This window comes from Andrographis paniculata, unplaced genomic scaffold (assembly GCF_009805555.1).
Source record: "Andrographis paniculata isolate CXL003 unplaced genomic scaffold, ASM980555v1 Contig22END, whole genome shotgun sequence".
Classification (NCBI taxonomy): Eukaryota; Viridiplantae; Streptophyta; class Magnoliopsida; order Lamiales; family Acanthaceae; genus Andrographis; species Andrographis paniculata.
The window spans coordinates 2,730,132-2,748,279 of NW_026137513.1; the positions used below are offsets into that span (position 1 = coordinate 2,730,132).

General features: G+C 31.6%; 2 protein-coding genes across 3 annotated transcripts; one reads left to right on the forward strand and one right to left on the reverse strand.

Annotated features, from left to right (window-relative positions):
* Positions 1-13,652: 13,652 nt before the first annotated feature.
* Positions 13,653-17,502, forward strand: LOC127245680 (B3 domain-containing protein At3g19184-like). 2 transcript variants are annotated; one of them, XR_007837463.1, is made up of 7 exons: positions 13,653-13,882; positions 14,014-14,112; positions 14,595-14,632; positions 14,721-14,883; positions 15,144-15,350; positions 15,448-15,610; positions 16,677-17,502. XR_007837463.1 is itself a non-coding variant. In XM_051266695.1 (6 exons), exons 1-6 carry the CDS (start codon positions 13,748-13,750, stop codon positions 15,490-15,492), a joined length of 687 nt encoding a protein of 228 aa, XP_051122652.1. In that variant the 5' UTR covers positions 13,653-13,747; the 3' UTR covers positions 15,493-15,759. The 2 variants fall into 2 exon arrangements, 1 of the variants encoding a protein (XP_051122652.1); XM_051266695.1 differs by lacking the exon at positions 16,677-17,502 and having other exon boundaries at positions 15,448-15,759.
* Positions 16,699-17,301, reverse strand: LOC127245351 (uncharacterized RING finger protein ECU07_0330-like). The gene has a single exon (XM_051266184.1). It carries the CDS (start codon positions 17,299-17,301, stop codon positions 16,699-16,701), a length of 603 nt encoding a protein of 200 aa, XP_051122141.1.
* Positions 17,503-18,148: the final 646 nt, after the last annotated feature.

Here is an 18,148-nt window from a genome sequence, read left to right on the forward strand (position 1 = left end):
TGTGTGTTATATTTTAAAATTTTTACAAAATAATAAATTAGAACAACATCATCTACATATTATAATATTCATTTTGATATTGTCGATAAGTATAATTTTTCATTAGAAAAAATCTTCACTTCAAAAAAAAAATTATCGAAGATTGTTTAATTCTCTAACATGTTTCGTTTAGATTTTTTCTAATGTTTTTTTTTTTTTTTCTTACTTCTACTATAAATTTAAAATAGTGGGATTTTAGAGGATTGCATATTATATTTTATATATACTATTACCAATTTACCAGAGTATAATCCTTATTATAAACAATTAAAAAAAGTTAAAATACATTATTCAAAATTAAATTAATTAGAAAAACAACATACATAATATATATATATATATAGAAAAAATAAATTTGGTTTGTTAAAAATAAAATTGATGCAATAGACAACTTAAAAATATATATACAATAAGAATAAAAGCAAGTATTACAATAGAAATAAAATTTTATATATCAAATTTACAATAATTTTCTACATGAATTTTTTAAATATTTTTTCGAATTAAAATTTTAAAATTCAAACATAATCTATGAAATTGAAAATTATATTAGATATAATATACAAAATCAAATCGAAAATAAATATATAATAAGAATGAAAAATAATTAATAAAAAAATACAGATAATTAAAAAAATATACATAATAAAAATAAAATTTTATATATTATAATTTTCTATATATATTCCGCAAATATTCCTTTAAATAAATAGACGTAAAATTAAATATAATTTAAAAAACAAACAAATAAATAAATAAATAAATAATGTTTGAAAACAATCAATTAGAAAGAAGAAGAAATATAAAGAATTCATTAATAAGAAATAAATAAAAAAAAAATTACACATAATTTTTTTAAAAAAAATTACATATACACAATAAAAATAAAATTACTAAAATTAAAATAATTTTTAATATTAAAATTTATCATAATTTAAGAGTCTGTTATTTTAATAGATTTTGTCAAATCTACACTATTTATAAAAAAAAATATTTCTTAAAAAAGTATCAAATCAAATATTTATATTTTATAATTTATATTATTTGTTAAAAACTAATTTTATATTCAAAACATAATTACTATTTAAATTCCAACTCAAATAAATAACTTCAAATAAAGTGTTTTCTCAATATACACATTCATAGTCTCAATCAAATATAGTCAAAACATATTCTAAACTAAGTCATTTCATATTTTTTGTTTGTTTTGTGTTTTTATTTTAATTAAAAAAAATTAATATAAGATATAGAGAATTATGTAGACATTGACGGATTCATCGTTTATCAATGTGGGATCATAGGACCCCACTTGAATTTTTATGTATATATACTAATTATTAATTTAATTTTATTCTATTAAATATCCATATATTAAATTCTATATAAAAAATTATTTTATAATTATTTGAATGATACTATTATTTTGATTTATTTTTTTCTTAACAAAAACTTAATTAATCATATAATTATATTAACTTTGTTTCGTATCAAAACTCGAATCTTCTATGTTCTCATTTCACTCTATTAGAAATGATAAAATAATTATATATTTTCATCGTATAAAAATCTACAAAGGAATAATTGTAATTTATCTTTTTTATATTGTAATAATAATTTATTAATATATAATTATGCACCCACTAAAAAATCGGCTGGATCTATTATTGTGTGTATATAACATAAAAATAATAAACTTTTCTAATTTAGTTTATTACATAATATAATTAATATAATTACATAAATTAATTTCTAAATATTCAGCATAGGTACTTAATTTAATCCGGAGTAATCAATAGCATCTCGAAGAAAAAAAAAATAAAAAAAATTCACATTAAATAATATTGAAGCAAAATTAAAAATGAGTATGTGACTCGCCATTGTCCATTGGCGAGGCATCGAGGATCCGCCAATGACAAAAAAGCGTGACGACCGACGAGCAGAGTTATGAAAGAATAATAACTTATCGAGATATAGTTTCAAGTTGCTCATTGGAGGTTGACATTTGCTAACAATAGATTGGGTATCTTAGATCTCGTATGTACGTACAATAATAAATTACGTTGCTAACTGACGAACAGTTGTCGCAAAAATAAAAAATATATTGTTTTATTATTATTATACTAAAATTGTTCGATGTAGAACGCTCAAATATGCGGTGTTGATCGATTAGTGAATTTACTTTTCCATATAAAAAGGTCTCTTCAATTTTTCTATCGTGAAAAAATATTCAAGTTTCGTTTATATGGTAAAAAATATTTTTTTTATAAAAAATTAAAAATATATATTTTTTATATAATATTTTATGACAAATAATAAAAATTTAATATAGTATTTAACAATTCCTAATATAAATAAATAATTCTAAAATTTACAAAAGTGTGTATAAATCGAGCTTTAAATTTTTCTTACACAAAGTATTGCTGCTTTAAAAATATTCATGATTTGTTCACTTTCTACTATCGTCCTATTTAAATTTTAGGCTAAATTGCACAAAATCTATATGTGGTTTTGTGAAATTGCGCCAAATTCCCTGTACTTTTAAAACTGCGTCAAACTCACTCGTGGTTTCATAAACTCTGCATGTAACTCCCTCGGCGGTCCTTATTTAACGGTATTTGACCTAAATGCGCCAAAACTGCGAATAAATTTTAGAATTTCAATTCTAAACCCTAAAATTACAAATATATATATTTTTTTTTATATATTTAGCCTAAAAAAATAGTAAAAATAAATTATTAAAATATGATAAAAATAACTATTTTTTTAGTATATTTACTATTTTTTTAGGCTAAATATAAGACAAATAAATATATATATATATATGTAATTTTAGGGGTTTAGAAATTGAGATTCTAAAATTTATTCGAAGTTTGAGCGCATTTAGATCAAATACTATTAAATAAGGACTGCCGATGGGGTTAGACGCAGAGTTTATGAAACCACGAGAGAGTTTGACGCAGTTTTAAAAGTATAGGAGATTTGACGCAATTTCACAAAACCACGGGTATATTTTATGCAATTTAGCCTAAATTATATATATTGATGTATGTGTAAAATTTAAAAAATAAAATAAAATAAAATATTTTGAATTTAATAGAGTGATACTAGAAGTAAAAATTGGGGTAAAGTTATAATTGAATAATAACAACTGTAAATAGTAAGTGAGATGTTAGGTCAATCTCCAACTGGCAATTCCATTTATGTCGTTATACTCTAAAAATGCCATTGCTACAATAATTTTACTGTTATGAGAAAACGAGAAAGAAAACAAATAAAGAACACAGAGGTTTTACGTGGTTCGGTGACGGTGTGTCAACCTACGTCCACGGGCAGGAACCGGAGAGATTTTATTATACTGATTCAGAGATTTACAATATGTCATCCGACTAAGAACCATAGTTGTCTATTTATAAGCACCCCAAAACACCCTAAACCCTAAGTCCATTTGTTATTAATTAGGATAAGCCCAAAAGGAACCCTGCCAATTGAAACAGCCATTTCGCTTTGGTTTAGGGTCGGGTAGACCGCTAAATCCAAGTCACGTTTCAACAATCTCCACCTTGACTTGGAGTTTCTCCAACCGCCAAAGGTTCGTCAGTATCTCTCAGTCGTCTCCTTCCTGCCAGATGCCCCGAGAAGGCTTTACCTCCTACGAATATTCACCAAGTTCAAGCAATGCTCAAACTTCTCCGTCGGTAGCGCCTTTGTCAACATATCAGCTGGATTGTGTTCTGTAGCTATTTTCTGAATAGAAAACTTGTCTTCCTCCAGAACATCACGGATAAAATTCAACCTTACATCAATATGTTTGGTTCTCTCATGATACACTGGATTTTTAGCCAAACTCAAAGCACTTTGACTATCACAGAATAACACCGGTTTCTTCACCTTCAGACCCAAACTCTGCACCAGACCATGTAACCAGATACCCTCCTTAATACCTTCAGTCATTGACATGTATTCCGCCTCAGTCGTCGACAATGCAACCGTAGGTTGTAAAGTAGACTTCCAACTGACTGCACATCCAAACAGAGTGAAGATAAAACAAGTTAGTGATCTTCGTTTCACCAAGTCACCCCCGTAATCAGAGTCTGCATAGCCAACAAGACCATCACCATGGCCTTTATCATCATATACCAGACAAATATCAGACGCTCCTTTCAAATATCGCAAGATCCACTTTACAGCTCCCCAGTGAGCTTTACCCGGATTAGCCATAAACCTGCTCACCACACTAACCGCATAAGCGAGATCCGGTCTCGTACATACCATCGCATACATAAGACTTCCAACTGCACTTGAATATGGAACCGTCTTCATGTAACTAACCTCTTCATCTGTAGCCGGTATAGTGCTTCGATCAAGTTTAAAGTGTGCCGCCAAAGGGGTACTTACCGGTTTGGACTGATCAACAGAGAATGCCTGCAAAACTTTCTCAATATACTTTTCTTGAGAAACCCACAACCGTCTTGCTTCTCTATCACGCCAGATCTCCATACCAAGTATTTTCTTTGCCGCACCCAAATCCTTCATCTCAAACTCACCCTTTAGTAGAGCCTTCAAGTCATTAATTACAGCCATATTTTTAGCTGCAATTAACATATCATCCACATACAACAGCAGATACACAAAGGAATCAGTAGAAACTTTCTTCGAGTAAACACAGTTATCAAACTGATTACGAGTATAACCATTAGACACCATGAATGAGTCAAATCTCTTGTACCATTGCCTCGGAGACTGCTTCAAGCCATACAGAGATTTCTTTAACAAGCATACCTGGTCCCCTTTAGAACTGTAGAACCCCTCTGGTTGAGACATGTAAATCTGTTCTTCTAGATTACCATGAAGGAATGCTGTTTTACATCAAGCTGTTCCAGCTCCAGATCAAAAGCACCCACCATTGCCAAAAGAACCCGAATGGTTTTGTGTTTCACCACAGGAGAAAAGACTTCATGGTAATCGATTCCTTCCTTCTGTGAAAACCCTTTTGCCACCAGTCTCGCCTTGAACCTAGCAGGTTCAACACCAGGAATTCCCTCCTTTCTTTTAAAGACCCACTTGCATCCCACTCGCTTCACCCCTTTTGGTAGTGCAACAAGATCCCAAGTCTTGTTCTTTTCAAGAGACTGCATCTCTTCATTCATTGCCATAATCCAGGTTTCTGCATCTTTACTCGCCACAGCTTCTTTATATGTCTTTGGCTCATCAGAGCCAAGATCATCACCAACCGCTAGTGCATAAGCAACAGAATCCATGTCACACGTATTGACACATCCTGCAAACCTAGCTGGTTTCTGAATATTTCTCTTTCCCTTTCTTGCTGCTATGGAATCTTCAACCCCCGTACCAGCGTCATCAGCTTCCCCCTCAACCGGTTTCCCTTGAGGTTTTGACTGATCTGGTTGATCGGATTGATCAATATTATTATCCTGCTGCTTTTCCTCTAACACAACTCTGTCAGGAGTCTCAAACTCCACCCTCTGGTTAGCACCACAATCTTTTGTACCTGCAATACTTTCACAACCTCTACTCTGATCAAGCATAGCAGATTCATCAAAGGTTACATCTCTGCTAATAAGAAATTTACCAGGATTTTTACCTTCTGTACACCACAGTCGATAACCTTTTACTCCTGTTGCATACCCTAGAAATATGCATTTTACCGCCCTCGGCTCCAGCTTACCATCATTCACATGAGCGTATGCAGGGCATCCAAATATTCTTAGATTAGAGTAATCAGAGGGTTTACCGGACCATACCTCTTGAGGAGTCTTTAAGTCAATTGCAGTTGATGGAGATCTATTAACCAGATAGCTAGCAGTGTTTACTGCTTCAGCCCAGAATTGCTTAGACAAGCCAGCAAATATGCGCATACACCTAGCACGCGCCATGAGGGTTTGATTCATTCGCTCTGCAACTCCATTTTGCTGTGGTGTGTGTCGTACAGTGCGGTGCCTCACTATACCTTCTTTCTTGCAGAAATCATCAAATGGAGCGTTGCAGAACTCCAACCCATTATCAGTTCTTAGAGTCTTGACCTGTTTACCCGTCCGTTTTTCAACCATGGTCTTCCACTCCTTGAACTTCCCAAACACCTCATCTTTAGTTTTCAGAAAGTACAACCAGACTTTTCTCGAATAATCATCTATGAAAGTGACAAAGTAAGAACACCCGCCCTGCGATTTCACCGGAGAGGGACCCCATAGATCTGAATGAACATACTCCAGAATTTGTTTTGAAGTGTGATGACCGGTACTAAACCTCACCCTGCGTTGCTTCCCTTTGACACAAGCCTCACAGAATTGAATTTTACCTATCACATCTCCACCAAATAAACCCTGCTTGCTCAACACAGACAACCCTAACTCACTCATGTGACCTAATCGCCGGTGCCACAAATTTGTCCTATCATCATGTTTATCCAAGGACTGAGATACCGCCGCCGTTCCCATCACTGAACTGCCCTGTAGAAAATAAATTCCATGCTGCAGTTTTCCCTTCATCATTACCAGCGCACCTTTCAAGACTTTCACCCACTCACCTTCACCATGATATTTTAAACCATTCTTGGCTAAGGTCCCAAGAGAAATCAAATTCTTTCTGAGTTCAGGAACATACCAACAGTCAAATTTCCTGACAGTACCGTCATGCAATTTTATCTGCACTACCCCGCTCCCTTTTATGGCTAGAACCCCATCATCACCTAACTTCACCGTTCCATTCCACTCCTTAAAAGAAGTGAGTAGATCACGAGAGAACGTCATATGGTGAGAAGCACCGGTATCCATAATCCAGGAATCAGCAGTACTAGCACTACACGCTGTCAGAACTTCACCAAAGTCCCCATCATCAGAACTGTCTTGTACCACAGCAGCACTGCTGCCACTGTTACTAGAATCAACTTTTGTATTTCCCTTCTTTTGTGGACAATCCCTTTTAACGTGCCCTTTCTCCTTGCAAAGATAACACTTAACTTTGCTAGAGGATTTTGATTTTGAACGCGACCTCCCATTCCCGTTACCCCTCTCCTGTGGTCTTCCCCTACCTGCAAACAGACCTGAACCAGAACCCTCTTCCAGAGAAACCTTTCTTTTCAATTCTTTGGACATAAGGGCATCTTTCACATCATTAACAGAAATTGTAGTTCTACCATATAGCATAGTATCTACAAAATTCTCATATGAACCAGGTAGTGAACACAATAAAATTAGGGCTTGGTCTTCATCATCTACTTTAACCTCAACTCCTTGAAGATCAAGAATGATACGGTTAAAGGTATCAAGATGATCCTTTACCTGAGTACTTTCGGACATCCGGAGGGTGTAAAGACGTTGCTTCTGATATAGCCTGTTCGTGAGAGAGTTGTTTTGGTACTTCTCACACAGTTTATTCCATAACCCAAAAGCCGTTGTCTGATCTACAACCTCCCGTAACACCTCATCAGTAACTGACAGCAAGATCGCGGAATGAGCCCTTGCCAAAATCTCCTTATTTACCTCCTCCTTCGTGTCTTTAGGAAACTTGTCTTCTCCCTCCAACGCAGCCGCACATCCTTGTTGAACCAGAAGTGCCCTCATCTTGACCTTCCAGAGCGTGAAGTCATTCGACCCATTAAACTTCTCCAGATCAAATTTATACGAGGACATCTTCAATCAATGAGATATGGCTCTGATACCACTTGTTATGAGAAAACGAGAAAGAAAACAAATAAAGAACACAGAGGTTTTACGTGGTTCGGTGACGGTGTGTCAACCTACGTCCACGGGCAGGAACCGGAGAGATTTTATTATACTGATTCAGAGATTTACAATATGTCATCCGACTAAGAACCATAGTTGTCTATTTATAAGCACCCCAAAACACCCTAAACCCTAAGTCCATTTGTTATTAATTAGGATAAGCCCAAAAGGAACCCTGCCAATTGAAACAGCCATTTCGCTTTGGTTTAGGGTCGGGTAGACCGCTAAATCCAAGTCACGTTTCAACATTTACTTTAACCTACAATTCTATTTTTTACTCCAAAACTAGTATTCTTTTTCAAATATTTCATCTTATATATTATTTTAAACCACTTTTTATATCTACAATTAATATTTTTTTAAAAAAAAATTTAAAATAAATAAATCAATTAAAATACAATTTTTATTTATTTTTTTTAAAAAAATACACAACACCATAAAAATAGTGTTGCACTGTAGCAAACACCATTTTTGATGTAAAAAATAGCGTCCGGTTGGAGACTTGAGAACTCCATTTATGGAGCTGCAACGTCAAAATTGCAGCCCCCGTTGAAGATGGTCTTAGGGTGTGTTTGTTTGGAGGATTGGATTAAATTTTCACTATTTATTCAAAATTTTTCCTCCAAAAATATCAAATCAAACACTTATTTTTTATTTTTTATATTATACTAAAAATCAATTTTACATTCAAAACATCACATCAACACCTATTTATATCACATCATACAACTATTCAAATTCAAAATTTTTACTATTTAAATCCCAATTCAAAATCCGAACCCCCAAACAAACACACCCTTAGTGTTATCAGTGTATTTATACATATAATATATATATATATATAGTTAGTTTTTTTTTTTTTGTTTTAATATTAAAAATTTCAAGTTTCATTATATTTTCGGTTTTTTCCTTTTTTCAATGTCCATATATTTTTTAATATAATATATATCTTCCTATCATAAAAATATAATTTTTATTTATATGTTAGAAAATATAATTTTTTTTTAGTAAGAAGTCATATTATTAATTTTTTTTAACTATTTTTCTGTGATAACAGGTGCCCAAACTAAATAGACATATTTTCATATTAATTAAAAATCTTTTCATATAGGAGTACAAGGTATGCTTGTTTAATTTGTATTTTAATTTGAGTTATTTATTATTATTTATTTTGTTATCTGAGGTATTGATAATTTTAATATATAAAAAGGACAAGCCTACGAACTCAACCAATTCTAAAGGTGCGTTTGGTTATGGCTTTATTTATATAGGGTGTGTTTTTTTTTTTTTTTTTTAAATTTAATATTAAAATAATATTTGATAAGATATTTTGTGAAGAAAAAAATATATTTTTTGAAAAACCGTAGAATTCAAATAATAAAATTTGAAAAAATTTATGTAAAGAAACATACTTTTACTATTTTAATGTATAGTTACCATGGAAGAAAAATTCCTACAAAAATCTAAGGCTACTCCTCGACAAAAAGTTTCGCCCACTGCCAGTTCATATAAAACAAGCATCGTTTATGCATGGACTCAAGTTTTCCTCGACATAAAATATATATGTACTTTGAAATTATATAAATTAATAAAAAATATTTAATTCTCAAATTATAAATTCTAATGAAATCCAGATTATGTGTTGAATATTTTTATTCAGAGGCCTCTTCCGAAGAATGGGCCAGACCAGGTCATTCGATACCACTGGCTATAATTCTAACATTGTGCCAGGACCTACGGCACTGTTATGATGGTTTAAAAATAATTATAACAATTATATTAGTAATATAAATTAATAATACAAATTAAATGTTAATTTTCTTAAGGCATTCAGCATCAATGCTCAAATATTTTAATCATCAATTAAATTCTACATATTCTATAGAATTTGTAAATTCACAGAAGTTTACAAACTTTTAAAAGTCCAAATAAATCTATTAAAATCCTAATTGAATACACTCTCAGATATTTACTTTTTGTATGAAATTTGACATGTATTATATTTTAATGATATTTAGTGATAGTTTTAGTATATAAGATTATTTTATCCCTATACTATGTAAAGTTCATACGATGATATTGATGTAAAAAAATATAAATATGAAAATATTTTTATTATATAGCGAAGTCTGTACATACTAACAAATAAATAAATACTTTATGTTAGAGTAAGAAAAGATGACAATATAAATATTTATGAAATACCAAATGAACGGAAGAATACTTCATACGGTCCATAACAAATGATACAATTTCTATTTTAGTTTGTTTTATAACTGTAGACAAAAAATTGTGTTATTTTTAATAAACATAAAATTTGTACAAATTATATTTGATTTAAAGCGGGTCATATTCTCTAAATGGGTCCTTTGATTCTCCTTCCAGGTCGATTTATTTTCCAATTTAGATTTGGGTGGCTTCTTTGATCCGAAGAGGTTTGGTCTTCGGTTTGACTTTGCCGGCTTTTGGAGAGTTTTGGTCTCCGTGCGGGCTATTTGATCGTCGGCTTTGGATTTGATGTCTTTTTTAGACGATCCGAGGCTTTAATCTTTGATTTGGCTTTGCCGCATTTTGAAGGGCTTTGGTCTCCGTGTTGGCGATTTGATCATCGTCTTTGGATTTGTTGTCTTCTTTGGACGGTCTGCGACTTTGACATTTGTTTTGGCTTTGCCGCTTTTAGAGGACTTTGGTCTCTGCGTGGGCGATTCGATCGTCGGTTTTGGATTTGATGTCTTCTTTAGACGATCCGCAACTTTGATCTTTAGTTTGTCTTTTCCGCCTTTTGGAGAGCTTCGGTCTCCGTGTGGGCGATTTGATCCTCAACTTTGGATTTGATGTCTTCTTTAGACGATCCGCAGCTTTGATCTTTGATTTGCCTTTTCCGCATTTTGGAGAGCTTCGGTCTCCGTGTGGGCGATTTGATCCTCAACTTTGGATTTTTTATGTCTTCTTTGGACGATCCGCAGCTTTGATTTGCTTTTTCCGCCTTTTGAAGAGCTTCGGTCTCCGTGTGGGCGATTTGATCCTCACTCAGCTTTGGATTTGATGTCTTCTTTGGACGATCCGCAGCTTTGATCTTTGAGAAGGTGGATTTGGTGCTCCATAACGCTTTTGGTGGAATGTCCCTTTGACTTTTGGATCGAAAAGGGCCGAGTTGATGCTTTGGTGAAGAACGCGATGAACACCTCGAAGCTTTGAGAGAAACTTTGAAGACCTTTCCTTAGCTTTGACGAATTCCTGGACGGCTTTGAGAGCTTTGATCCTTCCTCCAGCTTAGATATACGACGAAGAACGTTAACTTCATCGATTCGTCAACCAATATTGGATCATTTGTCAAAATTAGTGACTTTCGACAAAGAATGCTTCGAAGGACACGAAGAACATGAAGAACAATACAGAAAGAGTCTAGAGACTTACCCCTTTGCTTGAATCATCGATGCAACTTCGGTGTCTCAAATGAATTGGTCATGTCTCCTATTTATAGGGGATGAGTGGCATTGGCTTCCTTTTCGGATGGTGCCACGCGTATGGAAAGATTTTATAATCTTTCCTTTTCCATCAGATGCTATTTTCCATTCTTGACGGATTTGATTGTGCACCTTCCTTTCTCGCCAAAATCTTTATATCATTGTCTTTTTTGGAAGATATTAATTTATATACTTCCTTTATTGACAAGATCTTTATATCATTGCATTTTTTGGAAAATATTAATTTATATACTTCATTTATTGACAATATTAATTTATTTTGCTGCCAAATTTATTATGGCTCTATTTATGCACGTAATATTTGTACGATATCTTCTATTTTAAGCATATTTTTGCATTAATTGTTGATATTTATTGTACAAAAATTAACATATGTGCATAATTAAATACCATATATTTATTTTATTGGAATTTTATTTTCTTCCAAAATATATGATATCTAATTGATTTTAGACATATATTTTTAGTGTCTACAATAACAAATGATATTTTTGGTAAATTTTACTAGTTATTACATATTTAACAAATATAAATCAACTTAATTAATTTTATAGCATATAATATTATACATAACGTATGTTCCATTTAAAACTCTTTATTTTTATATATATCATCAATAAACAAATATTTTTATATACATTTAAAACTCATCTTGTTTTATAAAATTAGTTTATGTTAATGATAAATAAATTTATTTATTTATATTATATAAAATTTAATAAATTTACATTTACTTTTTATATCATTATACTTAATATTAAAATTTTCCTTATATTAGTATAATTTTTTATACGATATATCTGAATTATAAGACACTAATATAAATATTTTTGTTTTTTTCTTTTTATTTGTAAAAGCAAATGTCAATTTTGTTAATGGAAGGAGATAATATATTTTATTAACATATAATTTTTAAAATCTTTAAATATATATTCTATTTTTTTTAATTATATATATTACTCTCTTCGTGCTAATTCAAAATATTATTTTTACTATTTTCGTAAGTCCAATTTCAAAGTATCTTATTTGTATTTTAGTAAAAATAATCATAAACTAATATCAAAATACTCCTAACTTTTATTTAAATTATAAAAATATAATTATACATACAAATTACTTTATAAAAAATCAAAAGACAAAAATATCAAAATCTTTTACACATTTCAAATAACTAATAAAATATTACTGTATTATTTTTTAATTTAATACAAAACTCCAAAAAATCATTTTCAAAAGGTACTAATGAAGTACTATTTTTTATTTTAAATTTATTAATAGTATTTTCTATATAAAAATAATAAAATAATAAAAAAAAAAAATATAGAATCACCTTAAAAATATTGTCTCTTAGGTATCATTTAAAATGTTACGGCTTGTTTCTTTAATCAAATTTCCCTAAATTTTATTATTTGGACTGTGTGTTTTTTGAAAAAAAATACTCACTCAAGAATTATATTATTTTTTACTTTTGTCCGTTTAAAAAATATATCATTAATTGTATTACCTACTTAATATAATTAATACCATTACAACTTTCAGTATATTACACAAATGTAGTTACTTTTTTATCACACAATTTAACAGAGACATTTTTGTCTTTTCTACTATACATCAATATAATACTAATATTCAAAAATCTACGCGAAAAAAACAAATATTACTCTTTTTTTGGGACAAATATAGTATATTTTTTTCTCTCACAAAATATTCCATTAAACATTATTTTCGTACCAAAGTCAAATCAAATTTCTTCCGAACTCATAAAAAGAAAGAGACGTCCCTGGACAAAATGGCACACAGACGTAGCAATATATAGGAGTGGCCAAAAAAATCGAACCGAACCGTCGAACTGTTGAATCGAATTGAATCGAACCGAATTTTCGGTTAACCGAGCAAATTAGGTTCGAATACAAATACTGCATATTTGATATTTGCTCGATTCGGTTCGATTCAGTTTTTGATTAACCGAACCAAATATATTTATATTATTATATTTTAAAATTTATATTAATAATTATATTCGATTCGGTTCGGTTCGGTTTCGGTTCGGATATTTGAAATATTTGCAAATATTTTGATTTAATTATTTTTTAATATATTATTTTTTAATTTTGGCTCAGTTCGAATTATTTGCAAATATTGCAAATATTTTTAATTCGAATACGATTCACGATTTCAAGTATTTGTTCAGTTTGGTTCGAATACCAAATACCTATATATTTGCAAATATTCGAACCTTGTTAACCTGGCAATATATATATACACATACACACGAGGAAGACCGGTTTGAATTTGAAATCTTAAAAAGCGGGCCCACTAACAGTTAGTTTTGGGGGGAGATGTGTATTTACATACATTCCCCATTTCACAGTTTCTCCTTGTACTGCTAAGGGTTTCTATTGCCTCTTCCTCTCCTCTTCTTTTCTTCTTCTTCTTCTTCTGACAGGCGAAAGGAGTAAGGTTTACGAGACAACAGAAATGGTGGTTCCAAAGAACAGCAAATCATCGTATGAGGAGGACAGGCGGAAGAGACTGGAAGAGAATAAGAGAAGAATGGAGGAGCTAAATCTTAGTAAATTAGCTGAAGCACTGCACACTCCCAAGCCTTCACCTGTATGCACGCATCTCACAATATTGCTCTCTTTGTGTTTGATTTTTTTGGAACAGTATATGCGATTGGATCTGGTTATGTTCGAGTTTCTTAAGATCGTTCTATGAAAGTGTCGGTTATGCATTTTGTGCAGATGAAGAAGGCGAAGCCGAAAGTGAAACGGTCTTTGGATGTATCTGCTGTCCGTCGGTCTAGCCGTGTGGCTGATTTACCTCCGCGCAGTTACAAAGAAGTCAGTGATTTAACTTTCTTTGCTTTCTAGAATACATTTTCGATGTCCTGTTTTTGGTGAGCTTTGTTTACATTCGTAAGTATATTGATTGGTTTCTGAGATCACATATAATCGCTAGAAATATTGAATAGACTGTGGACTTGTGTGTTTTTCTTTGTTCGTGTTCTATCAAGATGACTTGTGCGTTTTCTCTTATAATATTTTGCTAAAAGTATCAATGAGGTTTCATGATAACACATTAGTATTCATAGAAAGAAAAAATGACTAGAGTTGTCCCATTTAATCTACAGTGTTACAATACACAATTGGGAAATCCTTGCCATCTGATTAGATAAAAGTGTTGGAAGTTTTGTAGTTTTGAAAAATATTGAGAATAGTAAAAAAAAAAATGAATAGTGACAAAAGGTACGAAAGTGTCTATGTAAGTGATATCCTATATTCTTATGCAAGTGTTTTTGATTTGGCTTTTTTCACTTTGGTAGATTCCAGTTGAACCTATGGGAAGGCCAAGGCCAAGGAGGTTGGTGATGGATGCTTTTGTTTCATTTAGCTCTATTGATCACTGAGTTATGCATCAGTTTATAATTCTTTTACTGCTGTGTCTTCAGTTATGGATATAGGAGGGACTTGTCCAACAGAGTGTATGCAGACGACGAAGACAGAGCATATGCCATACAACGGGCAGAGGACCTTCAGGCAGGATTAGATCAAGATATTCCAAGCTTTGTGAAGCCACTGCTCCAGTCACATGTTACCGGAGGTTTTTGGCTGGTATGTCAAAGCCACTTTTTTATTTTTATTTCTATAATCATTAATAGAAATCAGGAATGTGTTTGATAACATAGTTGAGAATCGAGAGCAGCATTGCCTATAAAGAAATGGAGAAGATGTTTGTGCACCCTCAATAAGATTTGTTAGAACTCAGCATATTGAGATGAAAATCGGTAGTTTAGAATCTATACGAGGCATGGTTACAAAATATATAGAGATTCTTACACATGCCGAGTGAAATATGGGGTAAATATGAACAGGGTCTTCCAGTTCACTTTTGCAAGTCGCACCTTCCAAGTCGTGACACAATGGTAACTCTAGTCGATGAAAAAGGGGAAGAGTTTACAGCCAAGTATCTTGCTCTTAAAACTGGGCTTAGCGGCGGATGGAGAGGTTTTTCTCTCGAACACGGGTTGGTTGATGGGGATGCACTTGTTTTTCATTTGATTAAGCCGGCGACATTCAAGGTGTATAATCCTCATCTCCTGTTTTCAACTCGATCTCGTAATTAATGATACAATCATAATGCATTCATAACAGCCTAAACTTGTGTATTGTATGCAGGTGTACATCATAAGTGTAAAGGAACTTGCAGAAAACAACAGCTGAGAATTATGAGTATGAACTTAATTCTCCTTATCTACATATGAAATGTATTATTTATGCAGGAATGTAACTGAATGGACATTCTGATGAGAAGCCAAGAGGGTTTCATGCCTATTATAAGGTGCTCCTCTACCTTTCTTATATGAATTTGAAGTTCCTCTTATGGTTTTTTCTTTTTTAATCAGGCTCAATTTTAATTATTTAGTCTAGAAACAAAGAGAAATGCCTCTCAATTTGCAGATAGCTTTCTATGCCGTTGTGTGATGTAACTAAGTGTTTAGGAATGTGATATATTTTAAATAAAAAGAATAGTATATTTATAGTAATATTTGAAATGAAAAAGAAATGGTGAAGAATGTGTAAAAATAATAAATAACCCACGTTTCCACTCTGTCCATTATCCCCACCCACGTAAACATGATTTCAACCTCTTTGATTGAGTCTTCCTTCATGTTTTGGGCCTCTTGTTTTTTTTGGGCTCTTTTGAATAGTTGCAGCCCACTCGGTGATTTAGGCATTGGCTTATCCTTGTTGCTTTGAGTTTCATTTGACAACTATTATTTTTGTTTAATATTTTAAATAAAATATAAATTTTGATTGCTAATTTTATTTTATAAACAATATAAAAATATATTTGAAAACATTAGTAAAAATAATACTTGTTGATTTTTTAAACTGATAAAATGTACTTCCGTACTCATTCAAAAATTGTTTATTTTTGTATTAAAATTTCATTTCTTTTATAAAATTATTTTATCTTAATTATATATAAAGAAATGTGTTTTTTTTTTTTATATTTACTTGTAGTATATGAAATTTTATTCTTATTGAATATATATTTTTGTTATGATATAATTTTTAAAATATTTAAATTATATATTCTAGTTTTTTTAATATATACATTAAATTTATTTTAAAATTACAAATGTAATTAATTATATAAAGAAATAAAATTATAATTCATTATTATTAATTAATTAATTATTATTATTATTTTAAGTATGGTGTTACTAGGAAAACTGATTAATTATTTTGATATAAAATGAAGTATATATATATATATTGTTTTAATATGTGTATGTATTTATAAATAATTACTATATCACATTAGAACCTGATATGAACAAATCCAATTTATATCCACCGTTGATTCATTCATTCAATTGTTTTTGTCATTGCATACACAGCCAAAAACAGAACACACCGAACCTAATGATAAAGACTATTCTGCCCCCGGCCGTGCCCTTCTTCTCCGGCGACGATGACGGCAGTGGCGTTGCAGAGCGGGCAAGTGTTCTTCCGTTGCAGCCATTCCACAATACACCCAACGTGAAACTCATGTCTGCAAGGAAGCACTCCCACCATACCACAACAATCCTTCCCGCGCAAATTATCCTGACAGACTGCGCAGTTATTCTCGTCATCTCCGCCCACGCAATTTCTCGTTTTCAGGCGTCTCAAAATCGTCTCTTTCCTCAACCCAAAATCGCCGCCGTCTTCTTCAAAGAAAACAGTATCCTCGAATTCTCGAAAACTAACCTGTCCGTACGAGCCAATGGGCGGCGGCGCCGCCACAAGGACGGCGGTTTCATCCTCTAGAACCCTAATCCGGTCGAACCTCGTACGGCTTCTCTGGTACCGGACATCGTCGTCGGCATCGAGGATCACAGTTTCGTCTTCAATCCAATTACAGCAGGCGGCGGCGGGCGACGGGCGGCGGGAGAAGTAATTGTTAGGCGGATTGATGAGGGAACTGCGGTGTCGAAGAAGGAAGGAGTAAGCTTCGAAAGTAGGAGAGTAGAAGTGCGCCATGGAAATTGGAGATGAAGAGTTTGTCTGAATCTTTCTTCGCGAAATAAGAATGAATGAAGATTAACGTACGTTGAGGTTGAGGTTGAGGTTGTATATATAGGCCATAATATGGTAATATTTCCTTGTATAGATTTGAAAGATTTAAGAAATCCAAAACAATTACCGTTAGTTGAGGGTATATTAAGGCTATAATATAGTAATATGTCCTTATATAGATTTGAAAGATTCAAGAAATCAACAACATATCTTATTGGATTTGGCATGGATATATTTCCTTATTCAGGGCAACTCCAACCATGTGCAAAAATGGGAGGGAAGGGGGGCTCCAACGGTCCAACCCACCCCAAAATTTTGAAATGGAATTTTTGTGTATTTTTGGTAGGTTTTAGATTATATTGTATAATTTTATTTTTTTAAAAAATAATATATAATTTTATATTTTAAAAAGTGATATGTAGATTTTTTTTTTTTTTGAAAAATAATGTATATATATTTTTAAAAAAGTGTTATCAAATTTTAATTTTTTAAAATTGATATAATTTTATTTTTGGGAAAGTGATATAATTTTATTTTTTAAAAAAATTGATATGTAATTTTATTTTTTGGAAAGTAATATAATACTATTATTTTTAAAAAATAATGTGTAATTTTAATTTTTTTAAAGTGATATACTCTCTATGTCTCATATTTATGTATCCATTAGGGTGTAGTACAAATAAATGTGAAAAAACTAACTAATCTTAGTAATATTGTATGATATAAAAATAATGACATTTGTGTAATATATTATAAATTGAAAAGGTATTTGTAATGTTAGATATATATTACCATTATAAAAAAAAAAAAA